Source organism: Capra hircus, chromosome 26, assembly GCF_001704415.2.
Source record: "Capra hircus breed San Clemente chromosome 26, ASM170441v1, whole genome shotgun sequence".
In the NCBI taxonomy this organism is placed as follows: Eukaryota; Metazoa; Chordata; class Mammalia; order Artiodactyla; family Bovidae; genus Capra; species Capra hircus.
In genome coordinates, this window is record NC_030833.1 from 35098868 (window position 1) to 35126064 (window position 27197).

General features: G+C 38.6%; 1 protein-coding gene across 1 annotated transcript in view; it reads left to right on the forward strand.

The window, feature by feature from the left end:
* Nucleotides 16131-27197, forward strand: part of LOC100861186 (cytochrome P450 2C31) — a 53798-nt gene continuing 42731 nt past the window's right edge. The window contains 4 exon segments of the mRNA XM_018041713.1: nucleotides 16131-16298; nucleotides 22854-23016; nucleotides 24554-24575; nucleotides 24577-24701. Of these exon segments, the coding sequence (XP_017897202.1) occupies nucleotides 16131-16298; nucleotides 22854-23016; nucleotides 24554-24575; nucleotides 24577-24701 (478 nt within the window).

The following is a 27197-nucleotide window of genomic DNA, read 5'->3' on the forward strand; positions in this document are numbered from 1 at the left end:
CCAAGATGAAGTTAAATGAAAGTGCCCAGACACCAAAAAGTATATTCTGTAAGATTCTGTTTCTGTCTAGCATAGGCAGAACGAACCTTCATTGAGAAGAGTCAGAAAAATGATTTATTGTCTGGGACAGAGAGACTGGAAAAGGAAGTGAGAGAGCCTCCTGTGGTATAGGACCATGTTCTAGATTTTGATGTAGATGGTGCTTAGGAAGGTGTACACATATGTAAAAATTTACCAAAGTGTACACTTAAGGTTAATACACTTTATTGCATATATTTTATATTAATATTTTATCAAGGGGGAAAATTTAAAAAATAGACAAAAAACAAGATGCACACAAAGTGTGAGGATAAAAAGTAGACAATAGAAGGAAAAAACTGTTAAATCTATGCATTGGATTATCTGAAAATAGCAAGTATGATGAAAAATTATGGAAATGAAAAGAGAGAGAATGCTAGAATAAAAAGCAGAAAAGAACATATTTAAGGTGCAATGTAATGGTTTTATATAAATACATTGTGAATTATTACCACAATTATTCCATAATTATCATTGACATTAAAGCAGGTATGAGGAGATGCCTATCTATGTTTTTTTATTGTATTTCCCTGGTAACTATAGATGTTGAGCATCTTTTAACAAACCTGTTAGCCATTTGGAAACTTTCTTTGGAAAAATGTCTGTTCAGATCATCTGCCCATTTTTTAAAAACTTCTTTATTTTGAATTGGGTTATAACTGATTAACGATGTTGTGATAGTTTCAGGTGAAGAGTGAAGAGACTCAGCCATACATATATGTGTACCCATTCTCCCCTAAATACCCCTCCCATCCAGGCTGCCACAAAACATTGATCAGAGTTCCACATGTTATACAGGAGGCCGTTGCTGGTTATCTATCTTAAATATAGCAGTGTGTACATGTCCAACCCAAACTCTCTAACTATCCCTTTCCCCCAGCAACCATAAGTACCTACTCTGTGAGTCTCTGTTTTGCAAGTAATTTCATTCATATCATTTCTTTTTAGATTCCACATATAAGAACATCTGCCCATTTGAAAAACTGAGTATTTTTAAAAATTGTGTTATATGAGTTTTCTTTTTTCTTTCTCTATTCTTTATGGATATATGAAAAAGTTTTTTATTTATTTAAACATTTAAGCATCAGTTCAGTTCAGTTCGTAGCTCAGTCGTGTCCGATTCTTTGCGACCCCATGAATCGCAGCACGCCATGCCTCCCTGTCCATCACCATCTCCCGGAGTTCACTCAGATTCACGTCCATCGACTCAGTGATGCCATCCAGCCATCTCATCCTTGGTCGTCCCCTTCTCCTCCTGCCCCCAATCCCTCCCAGCATCAAAGTCTTTTCCAATGAGTCAACTCTTCAAATTAGGTGGCCAAAGTACTGGAGTTTCAGCTTCAGCATCATTCCTTCCCAAGAAATCCCAGGGTTGATCTCCTTCAGAATGGACTGGTTGGATCTCCTTGCAGTCCAAGGGACTCTGAAGAGTCTTCTCCAACACCACAGTTCAAAAGCATCAAATCTTCGGCGCTCAGCCTTCTTCACAGTCCAACTCTCACATTCATACATGACTACTGGAAAAACCATAGCCTTGACTAGGCGGACCTTAGTAGGCAAAGTAATTTCTCTGCTTTTGAATATACTATCTAGGTTGGTCATAACTTTTCTTCCTAGAAGTAAGCGTCTTCTAATTTCATGGCTGCAGTCACCATCTGCAGCAATTTTGGAGCACCCCCCCCCCCAAATAAAGTCTGACATTGTTTCCACTGTTTCCCGGTCTATTTCCCATGAAGTGATGGGACCAGATGCCATGATCTTCGTTTTCTGAATGTTGAGCTTTAAGCCAACTTTTTCACTCTCGTCTTTCACTTTCATCAAGAGGCTTTTTAGTTCCTCTTCACTTTCTGTCATAAGGGTGGTGTCATCTGCATATCTGAGGTTATTGATATTTCTCCCGGCAATCTTGATTCCAGCTTGTGTTTCTTCCAGTCCAGCGTTTCTCATGATGTACTCTGCATAGAAGTTAAATAAGCAGCGTGACAATACTCTTGACGTACTCCTTTTCCTATTTGGAACCAGTCTATTGTTCCATCTTCAGTTCTAACTGTTGTTTCCTGACCTGCATACAGATTTCTAAAGACATTTAAGCATAGTTGATTTATAATATATGTTTCACATGTGCAGTATAATGATTTAGTATTTTGTAGAGTATACTCCCTTAAAAGTTGTAACAGAGTAGTGGCTATAATTCCCTGTGCTATACAATATATTTTTGTTGCTTATCTATTTTATAGATAGTAGTTTGTAACTTTTAACCTCACCTTGAGTGAGTGAGTGAGTGAAGCTGCTCAGTTGTGTCGACTCTTTCTGACCCCATGGACTGTAGCCTACCAGGCTCCTCCCTCCACGGGATTCTCCAGGCAAGAGTACTGGAGTGGGTTGCCATTTCCTTCTCCAGGGGATCTTCCTGACCCAGGGACTGAACCCAGGTCTCCCACATTTCAGGCAGATGCTCACCTTAATTGACCTTTAATTCTGGGTGTGAGGTTAAGAGTTACAAACTACTATCTACAAAATAGATAAGCAACAAAAATATATTGTATAGCACAGGGAATTATAGCCACTACTTAACTTTTAAGGGAGTATACTCTACAAAATACTAAACCGTCATACTGCACATGTGAAACATATATTATAAACCAACTATGCTTAAATGTGTAAATAAATAAAAAACTTTTTCATATATCCATAAAGAATAGAGAAAGAAAGAAAGAAAAAGAACTCAAACAACTCAATTTTTAAAAATACTCAGTTTTTTAAATAGGCAGATGTTCTTATATATGGAATCTAAAAAGAAATGATATGAATGAAATCACTTACAAAACAGAGACTCTTTTGGCAACCACTAGTTTGGTATAAGGAGAAGGCAATGGCACCCCACTTCAGTATTCTTGCCTGGAAAATCCCATGGACAGAGGAGCCTGGTAGGCTGCAGGCCATGGGGTTGCTGAGAGTCAGGCACGACTGAACGACTTCACTTTCAGTTTTCACTTTCATGCATTGAAGAAGGAAATGGCAAACCACTCCAGTGTTCTTGGCTGGAGAATCCCAGGGACAGGAGCCTAGTGGGCTGCCATTTATGGGGTTGCACAGAGTCAAACACGACTGAAGCTACTTAGCAGGAGCAGCTTGGTATATCTTGACAGGGCCGCCCCTCCTGACATTGAACGTGTAGTAGCTCCTCTCAGCCATCCTGCCCCTGTGCAGCCACCGCTCCTTGGACGTGGGGTTGCTCCTCTCGACTGCCGCCCCTGACTTTGGGTGTGGGGTAGCTCCTCTAGGCTGCTCCTGTGCCATTGCAGCCTGGCACTCTTGGTCGCCACGCCTGACCTTGGGCGAGGGGTAGCTCCTTTTGGCCATGCTTCTGCGGGGTCTGTTGGAGCCAGCAGGAGCAGCGGCTGTGCTTTGCTGGAGCAGCCATGAAGAGATACCCCATGTCCAAGGTAAGAGAAACCCAAGTAGATGGTAGGTGTTGTGAGAGGGCAGACACACTGAAACCATAATCACAGAAAACTAGCTAATCTGATCACATGGACCACAGTCTTGTCTAACTCAATGAAACAGCCATGCCATGTGGGGCCACCCAGGATGGGTGGGTCATGGTGGAGAGGTCTGACAGAATGTGGTCCACTGGACAAGGAAATGGCAAACCATTTCAGTATTCTTGCCTGGGTCAGTAGGTGCCCAATATGCTACTGGAGATCAGTAGAGAAATAACTCCAGAAAGAATGAAGGGATGAAGCCAAAGCAAAAACAATACCCAGTTGTGGATGTGACTGGTGATAGAAGCAAGGTCCGATGCTGTAAAGAGCAATATTGCATGGGAACCTGGAATGTCAGGTCCATGAATCAAGGCAAATTGGAAGTAGCTAAACAGGAGATGGCAAGAGTGAACATCGACATTCTAGGCATCAGCGAACTAAAATGGACTGGAATGGGTGAATTTAACTCGGATGACCACTATATCTACTATTGTGGGCAGGAATTCATTAGAAGAAATGGAGTAGCCATCATGGTCAACAAAAGAGTCCAAAATGCAATACTTGGATGCAATCTCAAAAATGACAGAATGATCTCTGTTTGTTTCCAAGGCAAATCATTCAATATCATGGTAATCCAAGCCAATGCCCCAAGCAGTAACAGTGAAGAAGCTGAAGTTGAATGGTTCTATGAAGACCTACAAGATCTTTTACAAGTAACACCCCAAAAAGATGTCCTTTTCATTATAGGGGACTGGAATGCAAAAGTAGGAAGTCAAGAAACACCTGGAGTAACAGGCAAATTTGGCCTTGGAATGCGGAATGAAGCAGGGCAAAGGTTAATAGAGTACTTCCAAGAGAATGCACTGGTCATAGCAAACACCCTCTTCCAACAACACAAGAGAAGACTCTACACATGGATATCACCTGATAGTCAACACCAAAATCAGATTGATTATATTCTTTGCAGCCAAAGATGGAGAAGCTCTATACAGTCAACAAAAACAAGACCAGGAGCTGACTGTGGCTCAGATCATGAACTCCTTATTGCCAAATTCAGACTTAAATTGAAGAAAGTAGGGAAAACTGCTAGACAATTCAACTATGATGTAAATCAAATCCCTTATGATTACACAGTGGAAATGAGAAATAGATTTAAGAGACTAGATCTGATAGACAGAGTGCCTGATGAACTATGGACGGAGGTTCGTGACACTGTACAGGAGACAGGGATCAATACCATCCCCATGATAAAGAAACGCAAAAAAACAAAATGGCTGTCTGAGAAGGCCTTACAAATAGCTGTGAAAAGAAGAGAATTGAAAAGCACAGGAGGAAAGGAACGATATAAGCATCTGAATGCAGAATTCCTAGCAAGGAGAGAAAAGAAAGGCTTCCTCAGTGATCAATGCAAAGAAATAGAGGGAAACAACAGAATGGGAAAGACTAGAGATCTCTTCAAGAAAATTAGAGATACAAAGGGAACATTTCATGTAAAAATGGGCTCGATAAAGGACAGAAATGGTACAGATCTAACAGAAGCAGAAGATATTAAGAAGAGGTGGCAAGAATACACAGAAGAACTGTACAAAAAAGAGCTTCACGACCCAGATAATCACGATGGTGTGGTCACTCACCCAGAGTCAGATATCCTGGAATGTGAAGTCAAGTTGGCCTTAGAAAGCATCACTACAAACAAAGCTAGTGGAGGTGATGGAATTCCAGTTGAGCTACTTCAAATCCTGAAAGATGATGCTGTAACAGTGCTGCACTCAATATGCCAGCAAATTTGGAAAACTCAGCAGTGGCCACAGGACTGGAAAAGGGATTGGATTGGATTGGATTTCTTTCCAATCCCAAGGAAAGGCAACAGCAAAGAATGCTCAGACTACCACACAATTGTACTCATCTCACACGCTAGTAAGTCAGTCAGTTGAGTTGCTCACTCGTGTCTGACTCTTTGAGACCCAGTGAATCGCAGCACGCCAGGCCTCCCTGTCCATCACCAACTGCCGGAGTTCACTCAAACTCACGTCCATCAAGTTGGTGATGCCATCCAGCATCTCAGCCTCTGTCATCCCCTTCTCCTTCTGCCACCAATCCCTCCCAGCATCAGGGTCTTTTCTAATGAGTCAACTCTTCATGAGGTGGCCAAAGTACTGGAGTTTCAGCTTTAGTATCATTCCTTCAAAAGAACACCTAGGACTGATCTCCTTCAGAATGGACTGGTTGGATCTTCTTGCAGTCCAAGGGACTCTCAAGAGTCTTCTCCAATGGCACAGTTCAAAAGCATCCATTCTTTGGCGCTCAGCCTTCTTCACAGTCCAACTCTCACATCCATACATGACCACAGGAAAAACCATAGCCTTGACTAGACAGACGTTTGTTTTCAAAATAATGTCTCTGCTTTTGAATACGCTATCTAGCTTGGTCATAACTTTCCTTCGAAGGAGTAAGCATCTTTTAACTTCATAGCTGCAATCACCATTTGCAGTGATTTTGGAGCCCTAAACAATAAAGTCTCACACTGTTTCCACTGTTTCCCCATCTATTTGCCATGAAGGGATGGGACCAGATGCCATGAAGTGATGGGACCAGATGCCATGATCTTCGTTTTCCAAATGTAGAGCTTTAAGCCAACTTTTTCACGCTCCTCTTTCATTTTCATCAAGAGGCTTTTTAGTTCCTCTTCACTTTCTGCCGTAAGGGTGGTGTCATCTGCATATCTGAGGTTATTGATATTTCTCACAGCAATCTTGATTCCAGCTTGTGTTTCTTCCAGCCCAGCATTTCTCATGATGTATTCTGCATAGAAGTTAAATAAGTAGGGTGACAATACACAGCCTTGATGTACTCCTTTCCCTATTTGACACCAGTCTGTTGTTCCATGTCCAGTTCTATTTACTGCTTCCTGACCTGCATACAGGTTTCTCAAGAGTCAGGTCAGGTGGTCAGGTATTCCCATCTCTTTCAGAATTTTCCACAGTTTGTTGTGATCCACACAGTGAAAGGCTTTGGCCTAGTCAATAAAGCAGAAATAGATGTTTTTCTGGAACTCTCTTGCTTTTTCCATGATCCAGTGGATGTTGGCAATTTGATCTCTGGTTCCTCTGCCTTTTCTAAAACCGACTTGAACATCTGGAAGGTCACAGTTCACAAATTGCTGAAGCCTGGCTTGGAGAATTTTGAGCATTACTTTACTAGCATGTGAGATGAGTGCAATTGCGGTAGTTTGAGCATTCTTTGGCATTGCCTTTCTTTGGTATTGGCATGAAAACTGACCTTTTCCAGTCCTGTGGCCATTGTTGAGTTTTCCAATTTTGCTGGCATATTGAGTGCAGCACTTTCACAGCAGCATCTTTCAGGATTTGAAATAGCTCAACTGGAATTCCATCACCTCCACTATCTTTGTTTGTAGTGATGCTTTCTAAGGCCCGCTTGACTTCACATTCCAGGATGTCTGGCTCTAGATGAGTGATCACACCATCGTGATTATCTGGGTCATGAAGATCTTTTTTGTACAGTTCTTCCATGTATTCTTGCTGCTTCTTCTTAATATCTTCTGCTTCTGTTACATCCATACCATTTCTGTCCTTTATCGAGCCCATCTTTTCATGAAATGTTCCCTTGGTATCTCTAATTTTTTTTGAAGAGATCTCTAGTCTTTCCCATTCTGTTCTTTTCCTCTATTTCTTTGCATTGATCGCTGAAGAAGGCTTTCTTATCTCTTCTTAATATTCTTCGGAACTCTGCATTCAGATGCTTATATCTTTCCTTTTCTCCTTTGTTTTTTGCCTCTCTTCTTTTCAGTTATATGTAAGGCCTTCCCAGACAGCCGTTTTGCTTTTTTGCATTTCTTTTCCATGGGGATGGTCTTGATCCCTGTCTCCTGTACAATGTCACAAACCTTATTCCATAGTTCATCAGGGACTCTATCTATCTGATCTAGGCCCTTAAGTCTATTTCTCACTTCTACTGTATAATCATAAGGGATTTGATTTAGGTCATACCTGAATGGTCTAGCGGTTTTCCCTAATTTCTTCAATTTCAGTCTGAATTTGGTAATAAGGAGTTCATGATCTGAGCCACAGTCAGCTCCTGGTCTTGTTTTTGTTGTCAAGTGCTGCAAGATATGAGTTATGGGAGCATGTGGAAGCGCTGAGTCTGAGAAAAGGGGCATGATGTCTCTTCAGGTCAGGCCATTGGTACCAAAACACTGACAAACTATACGGACCTTCATGAACACTGCTGGGGTTTCCCAGTGACTGCAAGGATAATAGGCATCTTCAGTTTTGTCTAAAAGTGCAGTGGCTAGGGAACAGGACAGGCATTGGTGGTAGCCAGAGAATGTGGTGGACACAAACTCAGCAGCATGTGTCAGCTACAGGTCTTATGCTGGAGCAGAAGCCAGGTGCGGATATATATATATATATATATATATATATATATATATATATATATATATATATAAAGAATCAGGCCAATTAAGGGCTTACTGGCAGTTGCAGGGCTCCTGGCTGTTGGCAAATTCTCCCACAGCTGCAAACTCTCCCTCTAGACGTGCACCACAGTTGAGGCCACACACAGCGCTCAGGCTGGAGTCTCAGCCAGAGGAGTCTAGGCTTGCATCTTACACTCACACGGCCTCAGAAAAAAAAGCTGACTTTAGGTGTGGCTCCTGGACTCTGGCAGGGGTCTGGGGACAGACTGGGAAGGGGCTCCAGTAGCCACATCAGCAAATGTGAATACTTGTAGTGCAAAAACTGGTGTCATCTGCAGGAAATGCCAGGTGGCTTGCAAGATCTGTTTAATCAGTGGTGGAATCTGCTGAGTTTGTCTCTTAAGTAGGTCCCTGTGAACTGCAACAACTTCTGCTGTGTGGCTGCTATTAGTAGTCCCTGCTTTTCTTCTTGTTCCTCACATCTCTATACATCTGAGCTTTGTGAGTCTGAGTAGGGTGAAATCAAAGCAGGACATTTGTACAATGACCCCAAAGGCTGGAGAAGCCTGTTGCTCAGACTTCTCTCCCGCTCCTAGTGAGGGGAACTCTTTCTACCTGGGAGGTTCCCTTACCACACTGAACGTTGCTTACTTGGGGGATGGTGTGACTTTTTTAGCCTTAACTAATGCCTATTCTCTACCTACTCATAAATTAGAGTTCTGGTCAGGGACCTAGAAAGTAGATCCTGTACTCAAATATCCTGACATATTCTTTATTTAGAATTTTGTGGATCACTGAGAGCAAAGGGCAAGAGAGTATGTCTTGTTATTAACATCCCAGTTTCTTTTTGAGCTCTGACTGAGAACTTTTTGTGGAAGACTGTCGTTCCCTAAACTTTGATGTCCCTACTATCTGGGGTAACACAGGTTATCACAAACTTTCATAACCTTTCAGCTTTCTCATGTTAATCTACTAGAGAGTTAAAATTTAATAGTATGTGTTTACTATGTTCAATATATACAATTTCTTCAGATTCATATGATTAAAAAACTCATTTGAGAAAGCAAAGACTTTTCAACTGGAAGTTCTGATATTAACCCACTGTGTGATTATGTGTGAAAGTCTTTGCCTCTCTGAGCCATTATCACATTGCTCTTAAAACACAGATATAAGGCATTTTATTAGAGTATTCCTAAGATCTGTCCCAGCTCAACAATTTCTGTGTTTTCTTCCTTCTGTGAAGAGTAAAATGGTTAGGCATATGAGACCCTAGGATTTTTGCATAGGAAAAGGGAAGTCACAAGTTTTTCACATAAACAGATTGCTCTGGAGAAATAGAGAGAATAGTTATCATTCAAAAATCTTCTCTTCTATGTAGCTTCCATTGATTTTCTACATAAATGATCATATACTCTGCAAATAAAGACAATTGTTTTTTGTTTCCCTAAATTATTCCTGTTATTCAGTCGTGTCGACTCTTTGCAACCCCATGGACTGTAGCATGCCAGGCTTCCCTGTCTTTCACTGTCTCCCGGAGTTTACTCAAATTCAGGTGCATTGAGTGATGCTATCGAACAATCTCATCCTCTGCTGCCCTCTTCTCCTTTGGCCTTCCACCTTTCCCAGCGTCAGGGTCTTTTTCAAGAAGTCCACTGTTTACTCAGGTGGCCAAATTTTTGGAGCTTTGGCTTCAGCATTAGTTCTTCCAATGAATATTTAGCATTGATTTCCTTCAGGATTGACTGGCTTGATTTCCTTGCTGTCCAAGAAACTCTGAAGAGTCTTCTCCAGCATCACAGTTTGGAAGCATTAATTCTTTGGTGCTCAGCCTTCTTTATTGTCTAACTCTCACATCTATGCACGACTACTGGAAGAACTACAGCTTGGACTACAGGATCTTTGTCAGCAAAGTTATGTCTCTACTTTTTAATAAACTGTTTAAGTTTGTCATAGCTTTTCTTCCAAGGTGCAAGCATTTTTTTTTTTTTTGGTAGTTTCATGGCTGCAGTTACCATGTACAGTGATTTTGGAACCCAAGAAAATAAAATCTGTCACTGTTTCCACTTTTTCCTCTTCTCTGCCATGAAGCAATGGGACAATATGCTATGATCTCAAATTTTGGAAAGTTGAGTTTTAAGCCAAGTTTTCCCACTCTCTTCTTTCACTGTCATCAAGAGGCTTTTATATTCCTTCTCACTTTCTGCCGTAAGTATGGTGTCATCGGCATATCTGAGGTTGTTGCTATTTCTCCTGGAAATCTTGATTCTAATTTGGGGTTAATCTGGCCTGGTATTTTGCATGATGTACCCAGCATAGAAGTTAAATAAACAGGGTGACAATACACAGCCTTTTTGCACTCCTTTCCCAAGTTTGAACCAGTAAGTTGTTCCATGTAATGTTTTAACTGTTGCTTCTTGACCTGTATATAACTTTCTCAGGACATAGGTAATGTGGTCTGGTATTCCTATCTCCTTAAGAATTTTCCACAGTCTGTTGTGATCCACACAGTCAAAGGCTTTAGGGTAGTCAATGAAGCAGAAGTAGATATTTTTCTGGAATTTCCTTGCTTTCACAATGATCCAAAAAATGTAGACAATTTGACCTCTGGTTCCTCTGCCTTTTCTAAACCCAGCTTGTACATCTGAAAATTCTCAGTTCACACACTGCTTAAGCCAGATTTGAAGGATTTTGAGCATAATCTTACTAGCATGAGAAATGAGTGCAATTGTTTAGTAGTTTGAACATTCTTTGACACTCTTCTTCTTTGAGATTGGAATAAAAACTGACCTTTTCCAGCCCTGTGGCCACTGCTAAGTTTTCCAAATTTGCTGACATATTGAGCACTACACTCTAACAGCATCATCTTTTAGGATTTGAAATAGTTCAGCAGGAATTCCATCACCTCCACTAACTGTTTGTATTAATATTTCCTAAGGCCCACTTGACTTCACATTCCAGGATGTTTGCCTCTTGGAATGCAGTTCTGGGTATTCTTGCCACCTCTTCTCAATTTCTTCTTCCTCTGTTAGGTCTTTACAGTTTCTGTTCTTTTTTGTGCCTATCTTTGCATTAAATGTTCCTTTGATATTATCAATTTTCTTGAAGAGATCTCAAGTCTTTCCCATTCTATTGTTTTCATTTACTTTTCTTCATTATTCATTGAAGAAAGCTTTCTTATCTCTCCTTGCTATTCTCTGAAACACTGCCTTCATTTGGGTATATATTTCCCTTTCTCCCTTGCTTTTTCACTTCTCTTCTTTCCTCAGCTATTTGTAAATCCTCCTCAGATAACCACTTTGCTTTCTTGTTTTCTATTTCCTTGGGATGGTTTTGGTCTCTGCCCCCTGTACAATGTCATAAACCTCTGTCCATTCTTCAGGCACTCTGTCTACCAGATCTAACCCCTTGAATCTACTTGTCTCCTCCTTTGTATAGTTATAAGGGATTTGATTTAGGTCATACCTGAATGTCTTACTGGTTTTCCCTACTTTCTCCAATTTAAGCATGAATTTTTGCAATAAGGAGCAATTTTGCAATTAGGATGATCTGAGCCACAATTAGCTCCAGGTCTTTTTTTTATTGACTGCATAGAGCTTCTCCATCTTGAGCTGCAAAGAATATAATCAATTTATTTCAGTATTGACCATTCGGTATTGTCCATATGTAGAGCCATCCCTTGTGTTGATGGAAAAGGGTGTTTGCTATGACCAGTCTGTTCTCTTGTCAAAACTCTGTTAGCCTTTGCCCTGTTTCATTTTGTATTCTAAGGCCAAACTTGCCTGATACTCCAGGTATCTCTTGACTTCCTACTTTTCCATTCCAATCCCCTATCATGAAAAGGACATTTTCTTTTGGTGTTCATTCTATCTTGTAAGTTTTCATAGAACTGGTCAACTTCAGCCTCATTGGCATCAGTGGTTTGGGCATAGATTTGGATTACTGTGAGGTCAAATGGTTTGCCTTGGAAATGAATGTAGATCATTTTATCATTTAAGATTGCACCCAAGTACTACATTTCAGACTGTTTTATTGATTGTGAGGGCTACTCCATTTCTTCTAAGGGATTCTTAGAACAATTGCCCACAGTAGTGGATATAGTGGTCATCTGAATCCCAAAAGAATAACAACAACAAAATCAACTCTTCTTCCAGTCAAGAATGTCCTCAGGCAGCACACAATAGGTATGGGGTTGTCACCTAATAGGTGCTTTTCTTTGAAGTCATATTCTTTGAATCTGTGAATCTGGCTTCCTGAGGTTCTAAAGATTTCAAAGGGACAAACTTTTCTGAACTCTTATTTTTATTTACTCATGATGAAATTACTGACTCAGTAACTTTTAAATCCTAAACGGATTTTCATGCCAAAATGAGGCTGCAAGATATATAACATTTACTCAGCAAATGTACAATGTATTTGACTTGAAGCACTTTCCAATGCAGAGTTCACAAGTTACAAAACCAGAGTCGAAGTCTGGTACTATGCCTTAAAAATAGTAATTTGAATGCATCCCTTCAGTTCTGGTTCCCATTCTCCTCATCTGTAAAAGAGATTGAAAGATATCTGTTTTATGAGTTGATGATGAGAGTCAAATAATAAGGCAGCCACAAAAGTGCTTTGTAAACTTTCTACAAATAAAAAGACTTATTTTTTAGTTAAGGGAAGCCATTTATTTTCTTTAAAAAAACCACTTTAGAATTCTAGACACATTATTTAAAAATCTAATAGTGGCTTTAAAGAAGACTGTTTTTAAATTTGGTTCTTTTGATTTTATTGCATTTAGATGCTAGTTTAAATATGTTGTGTTCTTATCTGTGGAATATGGACATGGTGGTCTTTCCAGACTGGGTTGTTATTGGATGTGGTTAGTTCCCCAGTATTCACCCTGAGCCATGGTCCTCTGATGCCTCAGAAGCTTTGGAGGGAAGCTCTTGTCTCTGAGAACCTTCTTGCTGACTTCCATGTTGAAAACTAAGTAACACTGGCTGTCTTGATTGAGTTTTATATGTGCACAACTCTTAAGAGGGGGACTTCTCTCCAGGCAGCTGTTGTTGTAGAACACCAGTTTCTTTTTTAAAGGTATACTTGGCATATGTGGTGTGGCAGATGTCTTAGGTTCCATTCCATCTCTCTCCTTTATTAACTGGGCAGGGAGGTATCAGGTAATTCAGCTAAAACATTTCTGTTCAAAGCATCTTATGAAGATCAAGTGAGCTAACTGGGTGGGAAATATCTGGCACAGACGAGCCAGTAAAATATTTCCTCAATCAATCTTATCTTGTTGGTTATATGCTAGTTGTATTTTATTATTAAATTCAGCTTCTGAAATATTAGGAAGTATTTATTAACTACATTGAGCTTCCCAGGTAGTGCTAATGGTAAAGAACCTGCCTGCCAATGCAGGAGAGATAAGAGAGGTGGTTTCAATCCCTGGGTTGGGCAGATTTCCTGGAGGAGGGCATGGCAACCCACTCCAGTATTCTTGCTTGGAGAATCCCATGGACAGAGGAACCTGGCCGGCTATAGTCCATGGGATCGCAAAGAGTCAGACTAGACTGAAGTGACTTAGCATGCATGTATTACCTAAATTAATTAATTAAATGTTAAACTAAGTATCTAGATATACCTGAAATAAATGTTATTGATGTACTTGCTAGCAATAAAGGACATTCTAGAACTATTTTCCATACAACTTTTGGGGTAATTTTCATCATTGCTATTGTTCGCACTTGATTCTTGTACACAGAATTCACTTTTAGTCTTCATATTTATTCGATCCATGCTGGTCTTGGGCAGTATATTCAGGAGGTGCTTCTGATAAAAACCCATGCAGTCTTTGTAGGAAATGAGAAGTCATAGTGCCTCACTAGATGATTTTTACCTCATGCTTAATAGACTTCATTCTTTTATATTGTCCTTAGCTGGACTGATCAAGCTTTCTTCATTTCATCTTGCTTTTCTTCTATTAAAAGGAAAGATATTTCATTTTAGGTTTATTTTAAACTTTCAGGCAAAATTTTGGTATTGTAATTGTTTGTACCTGTCCATATAATTAAAAATTAGAATTACTATTGATAGCCTTACTAGAATAAGACGGACCACTCTCTAAATGCTGACAACTTCCTACCCTCTATATCAGCTTGCATATTTTGTTAGAAATATCTTGGATTTTAGTCCTCTTTTCCTTATGAAAAATAGCTTGATAATTTCTTTAAGCTTTGCTACCACATTCTCAGTCATTCTTTAGACTCAAAAGTTTTGCTTGCCTTTTGTACATCATTAATTTTGTGTCTCACTTTCTCCCCTTTGGGGGATATGTTTTTATTTTTATTTTTTGAGTTTTTCCTCAGGTAATTATTTCAGAAATGATTTCAAGATTATAAAACTCTGAATGTTCACATGTCCAAAAGTGTCTATATGTTTCTTACTTATTTTATTTTGGGCTCTGCCACACAGCACAGAACCTTAGTGCCCTGACCAGGGTTTGAACCCGTGCTCCCTGCAGTGGAAGCATGGAGTGTTAACCACTAGACCACCAGGGAAGGCCCCCAAATGTCTGTAGTTTGTCCTTATGGTTGAATTGAGTTTTCCAATATAGAATAACAAATTTGAAAATCATTTCCTATTGAGTTTTGAAGATTTTACTTGACTGTTTTTAATCATTTATAAGCATTGTGTAAGGAAAAATTTATTCTAAATTGAGTCTCATTCTTTGTAACTTCCTTTTTCTCTTTAAAAGTTTTCAGAGTTTTATTTTCCCTTGTTATTCTGATGTTTCACAAGATTTTGGGGGTGTGGATCTTTTCTCTGTAATCCTGTTTAGAATTTGGTGGATTCTTTGGATTTTTCATCATTGTAGGAAAAATGTATTCAATTTCCTTTTCTTATTACTGTTTGCTTGTTTTTCTCTGTCTTCAAAACTCCTGTGATAAAGTCACTAGGATTTCTATTAATCGATTATTTCCCATACTACTAAATTTGTTTAATGTTTTCATCATTACTATTTTGTACTCTATCCTCGTGGAAACCCATGTTACTGCTAAATCTTACTGCTGTTTAAAATAAGTGAAAATGGAACTAAATCTATTTTATTACTCAGCGTATCCATTTATTGAAAAATATTTTTTGCCACCACATACTTAATTACCAAGAACTTCTCAGTTTTCTAATAACTTTTTCTTTTTCATGGCTAAATTTATCTGATGATACAGTTATTTTAACTTTTCTGTTTTCACTAAGTTAAGTCCTTCAAGAAATAGTTTTCTGACTTTTAAGTTTGATGCTTATTATGCAATTGGAGGTCCTCAAACATCTTTTGAGTCTTGAAATTTTGTTCATATCTGTGAGTTTCTAAACACTTGCAAATATTTATATTATTGAAGGCTGGAGTGTATTTTTTCACCTAGGTGTGAACATAGAATGTTTGCTCTGGCTATGTGATGCTTATTGGAAATGGGTATGCACAGCAGCGGGGAGGGTGATATGCAGCCACGGGACCTTCCACTGATGTCTTTGAGTGACTTCTTTCCTTGACCTGTTATTCCTGTTCCTGTCTACCGTCTGCTGACCAGCATCTCCTCTGGAAGCAAGTGGTGTCAGAACTCCCGGCACCAAAAAAGGGCTCTGTGAGGACTAGCGGGATAGCTCTACTCTTCTAAGATAAGACCAGCTCCCTATTCCTTTCTTTATTTGTCCTGCCCCTTCTTCTGTTTTCACCTGGCCTTTCCATGGATTTTATGAGAAAAAGCTCTAAGAGAGTGCTTCTTTTTCTGCTTATATGATGAGCAGAGACGCTCTCATCATTTGTTGTGATTGTGAATTCCAGTCCTTTGAAACTCTGATAGCTTCAATTTTACTACTAAAATATGGCCATCTCTGAGAAAGTGAATTATTTTTTCAGTTGAGATTTCCATTGAAACTTACATGTTTATCAATACTAATGTAACCTTTTGTTTAAATATCTATTGATAAGCCAAAGTGCACTGATGATAAAGCAATATTTATTTAAAAGTTCAAAGACTTATTGCATGTTTGATGATAAGCTTGCACTTTGTTTGTTTTTTTCTTTGCACTTAGTTTTTATAAAGTGTTTGAATTCTAAGCTTTCAGTTGCCCTTACACAAAGTGCACCAATGGATCTCTTTGCAGTTCTGGTGATCTGTCTTTCTATTTTGATTTTCCTTTTTCTATGGAATCAGAGGCATGGCAAAGGGAAGCTGCCACCTGGGCCCACTCCTCTCCCAATTATTGGAAATATTCTCCAGATAAATATTAAGAATGTCGGCAAATCCATAAGCAAGGCAAGTATGATTACTTTTCTTCCAGTTGTTTGTAATGAGTAAATAAGACTGCCCTATGTCTTGTCCCAGACTCCATAGTCCCAGACACCTTGTTTGTTAAAAGTGGTTTTAAAGGGGAGTTCCCACTGGACACCTGGATATGGTTTTATTTATATATTTATTCATTGTTACTTATTTTTATTCATTTATTTTTAATATAAATTTATTTATTTTAATTGCCAAAAAAATTTTTAAATAAATGAATATTGTAAAGTATTCATTTATTTAAAAATATTTATTTTTGGCTGTGCTCAGTCTTTATTACTATGCACAGGTTTTCTTTAGCTGCAGTGAGCAGAAACTTCACTATAGTTGTAGTGTGTGGAATTTTCCTATAGTGACTTCTCTTGTTGCAACAAGAGAAGGCTCTGTGGCTCTTGGGTTCAGTAGTTGCCCCTCACAGTCTCCAGAGTGTAGGCTCAGTAGCTGTGGCACTCAGACTTTTTTCCTGCAGCATGTGGGGTCTTCCCAGAAGAGGGATCAAACCAGTGTCCCTTGCATTGTGAGGTGGATTACTGGTGGATTACCAGCGGAGCCCTATTAATTTATTTTCAATTGAGCTAAAGTTGATTTACAATATTATGTTAGTTTCAAGTGAGAATATAGAAAATTTTAGAGATTATGCTCCTTTGAAATTTATTGTAAATTATAGTCTGTATTCCCTGTGCAGTTTATTTGTTTTATACATAGTAGTCTATAGTTTTTAATCCCCTACACCTCTTTTCCCCCTCCATTCTTCTTGTTTCCCCCTGGTAACCACTAGTTTTTTCTCTATGTATATGAGCCTGCTTATATTCTGTTCAATTCATTAATTTTATTTTTGAGTATTCCACATATAAATGATAACATAGAGTATTTGTCTTTCTCTGCCTGACTTACTTCACCAAGTGCAATGCCCTCCATATTAGTCTATGTTATTGCAAATGGCAAAATTTCATTCTTTTTTATGGTAAAGATGGTAAAAAATCTGCCCAAAATGTTGGAGACCTGGGTTTGATTCCTGGGTTGAGAAAGACCCCCTGGAGAATGGAATGGCTACCCACTTCAGTATTTTTGCCTGGAGAATTCCATGGACAGAGGAGCCTGGTCGGCTACAGTCTAGGGGGTCGCAAAGGGTCGGATACAGCTTAGTGACTAACACTTTCACTTCACTAGGAGGCAGCTGCTGCTGCTGCTAAGTCGCTTCAGTCGTGTCCGACTCAGTCGTGACTCTCCTCTCCAGAGGAGAAGGCAATGGCACCCCACTCCAGTGTTCTTGCCTCTCGCTGAGAGTCGGACATGACTGAGTGACTTCACTTTCACTTTTCACTTTCATGGACTGGAGAAGGAAACGGCAACCCACTCCAGTCTTCTTGCCTGGAGAATCCCAGGGACCGGGGAGCCTGGTGGGCTGCTGTCTATGGGGTCGCACAGAGTTGGACACGACTGAAGCGACTTAGCAGCAGCAGCAGCAGCAGCAGCAGGAGGCAGATCCAAAAATATATGCTATGATACATGTGAAAGAGTATATTGCTTATGTTTTCTTCTAGAGTTTTATGGCTTCTGGTCTTACATTTAAGTCCTCAACCCCTTTTTGAGTTAAGTTTTGTATACAGTATGCGAAAATGTTTGTTTCTGTGTTGTTCATCACTGAGTCGTGTCTGACTCTTTGCGACCCATGGACTGCAGCATGCCTGGCTACTCTGTCCTCCGCTATCTCTTGAAGTTTGCTCAAACTCATGTCTGTTGAGTCAGTGATTATCTAACCATTTCACCCTCTGCCACCCTCTTCTCCTTTGTCTTCAGTCTTTCCCAGCATGAGGGTCTTTTCCAGTGAGTTGGCTCTTCCAATCAGATTGCCAAAGTATTGGAGCTTTAGCTTGATCAACAGTCCTTCCAATGAATATTCAGGACTGATTTCCTTTAGGTTGGACTGGTTGGATCTCCTTGCAGTCCCAGGGACTCTCAAGAGTCTTCCTCAATACCACAATTCAAAAGCATCAGTTCTTCAGTGCTCAGCCCTCTTTATGGTTCACCTCTCACATCCATATATGACTACTAGAAACCATAGCTTTGACTATATGGATCTTTGTCAGCAAAGTGATGTCTCTGCTTTTTGATATGCTGTCTAGATTTGTCATAGCTTTTCTTCCAAGGAGGAAACATTTTTTAATTTCATGGCTGCAGTCTCCACTTTTTCCCTTCTATCTGCCATGAAATAATGGGACAGGATGCCATGATCTTAGTTTTTTGAATGCTGATTAAAGTCAGCTTTTTCACTCTCCTCTCTCACCCTCCTCAAGGGGTTCTTTAGTTCCTCTTTGCCTTCTGCCATTAGAATGGTATCATCTGCATATCTGAGGTTATTGATATTTCTGCTGGTAATCATCCAGCCCAGCATTTCATATGATGTACTCTTCATATAAGTTAAGATATACTGTGCATATAAGTAGGGTGACAATATACAGCCTTATTGTACTCCTTTCCCAATTTTGAACCAGTCAGTTGTTGCATGTCCAGTTCTAACTGTTGCTTCTTTACCTGCATACAGGTTTCACAGGAGACAGATAAGGTGGTCTGGTATTCCCATCTCTTTAATAATTTTTCACAGATTTTGTGATCCATACCGTAAAAGGGTTTAGTGTAGTCAGTGAAGCAGACGTTTGATCTCTGGTTCCTCTGCCTTTTCAAAACCCAGCTTTTGCATCTGGAAGGTCTCGATTCATGTACTGCTGAAGCCTATCTTAAACGATTTTGTGCATAATATTACTAGATTGTGAAATATTTTAATTTAATTCTTTTACATGTAGCTGTCTAGTTTTCCTCACATCACTTATTGAAGAAATTGCCTTTTCCCCACTGTATATTTTTGTGTCCTCTTTCACGGATTCCTTGTTCATGTAAGTGTGGGTTATTTTCTGGGCTATATGTTCTGCTCCATAGACCTGTTTCTGTTTTTATGCCAGTACAATTCTGTTTTGGTTACTGTAACTTTGTACTGTAGTCTGACATCAGGGAGTATGATACTTTCAGTTCTGTTCTTTCTTTGGATATCTTTGTCTACTTGAGATCTTTTGTGTTTCCATACAAATTTTAGAATTACTTGTACCACTTTGAAAATTACACTGGCATTTTGATAGGATTTGCTTTGTTGATTTCCTTGGGTAATATGTAATATGTTCATTTTAACAATATTAACTTTCCATGAGCATATTATGTCTTTCCATATATTTGTATTGTCTTTTTTTTTTTTTAATCAGCACTTTAGTTTTCTGAGTACATGTCTTTTACTTCCTTGGTTAATTATATTTATTGCTTGGAATTTTATTCTCTTCTATGTGATGATAAGTGGGATTTTAAAAATAATTTCTCTTTCTGATACATTGTTACTGTTTAAAAATGGAACATATTTCTGTATGTTAACTTTTTTATCCTACAACTTTTCCAAATTCACTGATGAGCTCTAGAAGATTTTTGTTGGGATCTTTAGAATTTTGGACAGCAAGGAGATCCAGTCAGTCCATCCTAAAGGAAATTAGCCCTGAGTATTCATTGGAAGGACTGATGCTGAAGCTGAAACTCCAATATGTTGGCCACCTGATGCAAAGAACTGACTCATTGGAAAAGACCCTGATCCTGGGAAAAATTGAAGGCGGGAGGAGAAGGGGACAACAGAGGATGAGATGGTCAGATGACATCATCGACTCAATGGATATGAGTTTAAGTAAACTCCAGGAGATGGTGATGGACAGAGAGGCCTGGCATGCTGCAGTCCATGGGATCACAAAGAGTTGGACACGACTGAACAACTGAACTAAACTTAGAATTTTGTAAGCATAGTATTTATCATTTACAAATAAGGACAGTTTTTATTCATTCTTTCAGTTCCTTTTATTTCACTTTCTTTGATTGCTATGGCTTTGATTTCCAATATGATATTTTGAGTAAAAGTGGCAAGAGTAGGCATCCTTATCTTGTTCTTGATTTTAGAGAAAATACTGTCAGTTTTTCACTGACAAATATGATGATGTTAGCTGTGGACTTATTATATATGTGATTTTTAAATTATGTTGAAGTATGTTGCCTCTATACCTACTTTGTGGAGAATTTTTAATCTTAAATGGATATTGAATTTTATAAAAAACTTTTCTACATCTATTGAGTTATCCTATGAATTTTATTTTTCCATTTGTTAATGTGATGTATCACATTGATTAATTTGAGAATATTGAACCATACTTGCATCCCTGGGATAAATCCCACTTGTCCATGATGTATGACACTCAGACATGATTTTAGATGGTATGAAGCTAAAGGTTGCCAGAAAGGATTGAGATCAATGAGATCATTGTTGAAATTATCAAAAGTAGGAATTCTCTGTCCATGTTGTGACCTATGTGTTCTTCATAGCATTTATTTTTGGTGAATTCTAATGGCAATGAAATTGCTTTAATTTTTAAAAACTGCATAGTTACAGAGTGACTACCCCAAAATTTTCCTGAAAGAATAATACAGTGATTTGAAATCAAGGAAATAACCAAGTTTGAAAAGATTTCAGTTTCTATTGTATTTTCAATGAATGAATAACTGTTCTATAGTTCTTTAAATCTTGAAGGAATTATCTGAAATCTGACTTCTCTGGGGAAGGTTGTTATGAGAGTACTGCTCTTGGAAGCTCCTCCTTCTGTGTATCAGACTCTGGTTTTGAAGAGATTGTGTCAGCACCCCAGCTCATACACTTGTTAACTTACAGCCTTGGTCAAATTTTAAAAATCTCTCTGAGATTTAATATTTATTTCTTTAAAATGTGAATAATAATTATTATACACAAATATTAATACCTGAGCTTAACAAGTTATTGAATGCCTATTTTCAGTACCAGGTGTGTCAGATGATGGAAATTTTCAAAGTGAAAGAAAGTGAAAATTTTAGTCACTCAGTCATGTCCGACTCTTTGCGACCCCATGGACTGTAGCCCACCAGCCAGGCTCCTCTGTCCATGGAATTCTCCAAGCAAGAATACTGGAGTGGGTAGCTCTTCCTTTCTCCCAGGGATCTTCCCAACCCAGGAACGGAACCCAGGTCTCCCACCTTGCATGCAGGTTCTTTAACTATCTGACCAGTGAATTAAAAAAAAAAAAAAGATCAGCAGTAAGGAATTTACAGTCTAGACGGTAGGCATATATTTATGAAACAGTTATGCAAATAAGTGTATGATTATAAACCACGTAATAGGAACACAATAAAGGTGATGTAGTTTAAAGGATTACAGGTAGGAGGCATAGTCAGTAAAGGTTCTCTGTGGAACTGAAATTGGAGCTAAGATCTGAAAAATGATTAGACATTAACTGGATAAAATACAGGTAAATGTTCCATCTTTTTTTTCAGTCTGGAGCAGACTTAGCTATTGGAATGTCTAAAAGAGGACCAATTTTTTTGTTGCCCAGAGAGTAGGTAAAAGCACAGTGTGAGATGAGATTAGGCAGGAGAGCAAGGACCAGAGTATGTAGATCTTACAGGGATTTTAAGAATATTGGTCTTTAGCATAAGAGCAATATGATGTTCTTTAACATTTGCTTTGTAAAATGAGTTGCTGTGCGGAGAATGAATTATAAGGTGGCAAAAGGACTCAAACATTGGACAAGTTGAAAGAGTGAAAGTCTATAACATGCAGCACACTAAATAAGCTGCCATGACAGAAAGACCACAATAATGCAGTGACTTAAGGAAGACAGTTTATTTCTGCCTTCCACATAGAAGGCATAGAGTTAAGTGCTGCTGGGCTGCCTCTCCTCCACCAGGTCTTTCAGAGAACCAGATCTTCTCAGTCTTGTAGTTTACCATTGTGCGCTCTAAGGCTGTTGTTCTCATTTGCAGTCACAGAGGGGTCATCTCCACGCTGTCATTTCAACCTATGGATATGAGGAGAAATGAAAGATGTGTTGTCACCCATTTATGCCAGTGTAGAATTTGTGCACATCCCTTCTGCTTATCTCAGTTCATGGAAACTTATTTACATCATCACACTGGGAAGATGGAAAATGTCTGTGGCTACATCCTTGCGTATTTTGAAGGTTTAGAGGTCTCTGATGCTAAAGATGTGGAGAATGGATGATGAGGGGATGATTATTAGTCTGCATGTGTGAGAGATGGAGCACCTTCCTTTAAACAGAAGAAACATATCATTTATTGCCACTATAAGAAGGAAGGAGCAATTATAGGTTTAGCAGAAAAAAGCTTAATAGAATAATACTAATAAAATTCATACTATGGCCTTTGTCACAGAGTAGGAGCTGAATAAAGAATAACTGTTGATGGTGATGATAGTAATTACAGTATTCCTAATAATATAATGATAATTACTATTGTAATAAAGTGATGTCATATTGTTACTTGTTCTGGATATTGAAAACTTTTATAATGGGTGAATCTTAAGAAGGTTAAAAATATTTCCCACCTTATCTACATTTTCCTACATTATCTACATTTTCAGTTTTGAAATGCTCACTGTCCTTACATCTCCTCTTCCTTTTCCAGCTAGCAGAAGATTATGGTCCTGTATTCACTCTGTATTTTGGCATGAAGCCCACTGTGGTGTTGCATGGATATGAAGCAGTGAAGCAAGTCCTGATTGATCAGAGTGAGGAATTTTCTGGCAGAGGTAGTTTACCAGTGGTAGACAACATCAACAAGGGATTAGGTATGCTTCTATTTGAGGAGTGTGTGGGAATTGTAGGTTGGAAATATTCAAATAGGCTAAGGAATTGAGAAATTATAGGTAATAGAGAAGTTTATGAAAGCATCATCATTAAGCAGTTTTCTATTGATCATTAATCCATATTTAAAATTATGAAGATGACACAGTCTGAATGAAACATTCAGTGCAGTGAAAACAAATCTTCTAATATTCTATTAATAAATTATGGCCAGGTCAGATAATGAAAAAGAGACAGAGAGAAAAAGAAAGGAGGAAAATGACAATAAATTATCCTATTTACTGAACATTTTGCTTTCTGGCCTGAGTCATGGTTGCTAAGAGACTAGTTTTGGAAGCTTGCATAATATATACATGGAACCAACAAAGGTTTAAAGTATGTACATTGCATTCAATTTTCTATTCTTGTTAGAAAAAAAGAAGCAAAACAAATTTTTTTATCCAATAGAATGTAATACAAAGCATAAAGCACAAATATGCTCTGAAAAGAGGGTCATGGGGAAAGACAATAAATGTAAATTAGAATATTAAAGAAAACTTTTGAAATCAAATGCTTGCTCTGTCTGTCATCTTTGTTTTAATAGCAAGACCTTGGACTGTCCCATTCTCTGTGGGTCACTGGGTTCTTACAAAAATAATGCCTGAATCGGGTCAGGCATTGTTCTTTAAGGTCCTATTTGACAAGGTCCCTATGATCATTGTCTTTTACTCTGATCTTGTCCTTGGCTCTGGAAGTCTGACATTGAACTTTTTTGGGTGCAATGTAAAAGACAGATGACAGTGCAAGAATTTGATTTCAAAGGATTTTCTTTAATATTCTAATTTATAATTATTGTGTTTCCCCATGACCCTCTTTTCAGAGCGTATTTGTACTTTATGCTTTGTATCATAGACCCAGCCTAGCCGTGGGGCTGTGAGAAGGGGTGGCATGCACCTGCAGGCTAGAACACGGGGAAGACATCCGTATTTCAAGGAAGAGATTAGAAAATAGAAGGAAAATGTCAAAATGATGGCCATGTCCCTTACTTGAGGAATAGATTTTCATGAGCTTCCTTTCAATACACAAGTGCTGTTTATCCCTGTCTTAAGAATTGACTCTTTTGTTGTTTCTCCTACAGTTCATTTTCAGTGCCCAAATCAATCCTGAAAACTTAACCTATAACTTGGACTCTATAGATTGTTAGCTGTGTTATCAAAGAGTGAATATTTGCTTCGTGATTTTCAGCATCTTCACAAGTAAAATGGAGACAAAACACTTGGTTCTTAGGGTTGTTCTGAATTTTGCAAAAGCTAATATTAAGAAGAGTGTAATATGTAAAACCAAGAGCCTTGACAGTAAGCTACAAGCTGGGTTAAGAGAGGAGGAGGCAGGTGATGAAGGGCCAGGTAGGAATTCCTGAGGCTGTCACTACTATATTTAATCCCGGCTTAGGTGTCCTTGTCATTTCCTGGTTTAAAGACTCTCAGCTAGAATTCATGACAATGGATTATTCTTCTCTGTCTTTGGTTTTTGTCCTGATAGGAATTGTTTTCAGCAATGGAGAAATGGAAGCAAACTCGACGTTTCTCCCTCATGGTTTTGAGGAATATGGGGATGGGGAAGAGGACTATTGAACACAGAATTCAAGAGGAAGCCTTGTGTTTGGTGGAAGCATTAAGAAAAACCAATGGTGGGTATTTCTTTATGTAATTAGCAGTAACTGCTGGGATAGACCAAATGCTATTACAAGTAGACTACAGAGTGGTAATGGCTCAAATACAACAGAAGTTGACTTTCTGCTCCCATGACAGTAGTAGGAGATGAAGTTGCCGGCATAATGGCCTTTTCAAGCACCTGGTTTCCAGGGCCTTTGATGCCTTCAACACATGGTTGCCTTCCAGTGGCTCCCAGAGTTCATCTCTTTGAATGGTAGTGGGGGTGAAGGAAAGAATAAAGAAAAGTTCAATACTGTTTTTAATAGGTGAGGTATAGCAGGCACACAAAAGTTCTTTCATATCCCATGGGCTGTAACTCAGTCACAAGTGTTGGGAAATGTGCTTATCTGTAAGAGGAGCTGGGAAATGTGCTTATATGTGTGCACAGGAAGAAGAAGCCAGTGTGAATTTTGACAATCTGCTAGTAACTTGGTGAAAATAATTTGAAAAACTAAGTTCTCAGGTAGCTTCTTGAGAAGTATTGCAAATTTTTTGCAACACATGTATGTCATGTCATTGTGCACTACACCTTCAACTTGTACATTCTTGTCTATCTGTGATATCTCAATAAAACAGAAATGAAATTAGTGGTTCAGGTATAGATTTTGCACCAAGTCCTTCTCTGTGCATAAGACTGTATCATAGCTCCCCTTGTGTGTGAAGGGAGGGAGCTGCAGCAGCACACATCTGCTCAGTGTACACGTGTGTGGATGCCCACGCAGGACCGAAGAGGGAATAGGAGAGAAAAGGGTGAGTAGGAACTTGACAGGGAAGGAGCAAGATCAGAATCATAAGACATATGTGGTTTTTAACCTCAATATTCAGATTTAAAGAACAGTATTAACTTGCTAATGCTACATTCTAGTTGTGACTTGGTATTGTGTTTTTATTACCCCTGATATATAGTCATCCAGATAGGTTTCTCCCCCTCTTTTTTTGCTGCTACTGATATAAATAATGCAAAATTACATATATCTGCATGATTCTGGTCTCTTCTTTGGAGTAAGTTTCTCAAGTAGAGTATCAATGAACATCATGTGGACATATGGTGCATATTACCTAGGAATGCGTGGGAGATTTGGCAGAAGCAGTGATAAGAACACAAGGTTCATCTGAATAGATTGTTCTCTATCCTTATGTTAAAATTTAACATATTAAATAGATATGTTTGCATGTTCTGTTATCAAGAACATTATTAATAGTATAGTAGTCTATTATTTTGAAGTTACCATAGTTTATTTAACCAAGCTTTATTTATTTCTCCAGATAGACTGTTTTCAACATTTTGTTGCTAATAATATAAAAAACATATTAATCATTGAATATTTCTGATTACTTTATACTTTATTTTCTTTTTTTTAAATTTAAAGTTTTTTTTTTTTTTTACTTTAAAATATTGTATTGGTTCTGCCATACATTAACATGAATCTACCACGGGTGTATATGCGTTTCCCATCCGAAACACCCCTCCCACTTCCTTCCTCATCCAATCCCTCTGGATCATCCCAGTTCACCAGATGCGAGGACCCTGTATCATGCATCAAACTTGGACTGCCAATGCATATCACGTACGATGATATACATGTTTCAATGCCATTCTCCCAAATCATCCCACCCTTGCCCTCTCTCACAGAGTCCAAAAGACTGTTCTATATATCTGTGTCTATTTTGCTTTCTCGCATGCAGGGTTATCATTACCATCTTTCTAAGTTCCATATATATATATTATTATGCCGTATTGGTGATTTTCTTTCTGGCTTACTTCACTCTGTATAATAGGCTCCAGTTTCATCTACCTCATTAGAACAGATTCAAATGTATTCTTTTTAAATTTTTTAAAAATTTTTATTTTACTTTCCAATACTGTATTGGTTTTGCCATACATTGACTGAATCCGCCACAGGTGTACATGAGTTCCCAATCCTGAACCCCCCTCCCACCTCTCTCCCCATATCATCTCTCTGGGTCATCGCAGTGCACCAGCCCCAAGCATCCTGTATCCTGTATCGAATCTAGACTGGCGATTCATTTCTTACATGATAGTATACATGTTTCAATGCCATTCTCCCAAATCATCCCACCCTCTCCCTCTCCCACACAGTCCATAATACTGTTCTATATATTTGTGTCTCTTTTAACTGTCTCACATACAGGGTTATCATTACCATCTTTCTAAATACCATATATATGTGTTAGTATACTGTATTGGTGTTTTTCTTTCTGGCTTACTTCACTCTGTATAATTGGCTCCAGTTTCATCCACCTTATTAGAATGGATTCAAATGTATTCTTTCTAATGGCTGAGTAATAGTCCATTGTGTATATGTACCACAGCTTTCTTATCCATTCGTCTGCTAATGGACATCTAGGTTGCTTCCATGTCCTGGCTATTATAAACAGTGCTGTGATGAATATTGGGGTACACATGTCTCTTTCAATTCTGGTTTCTGTGGTGTGTATGCCCAGCAGTG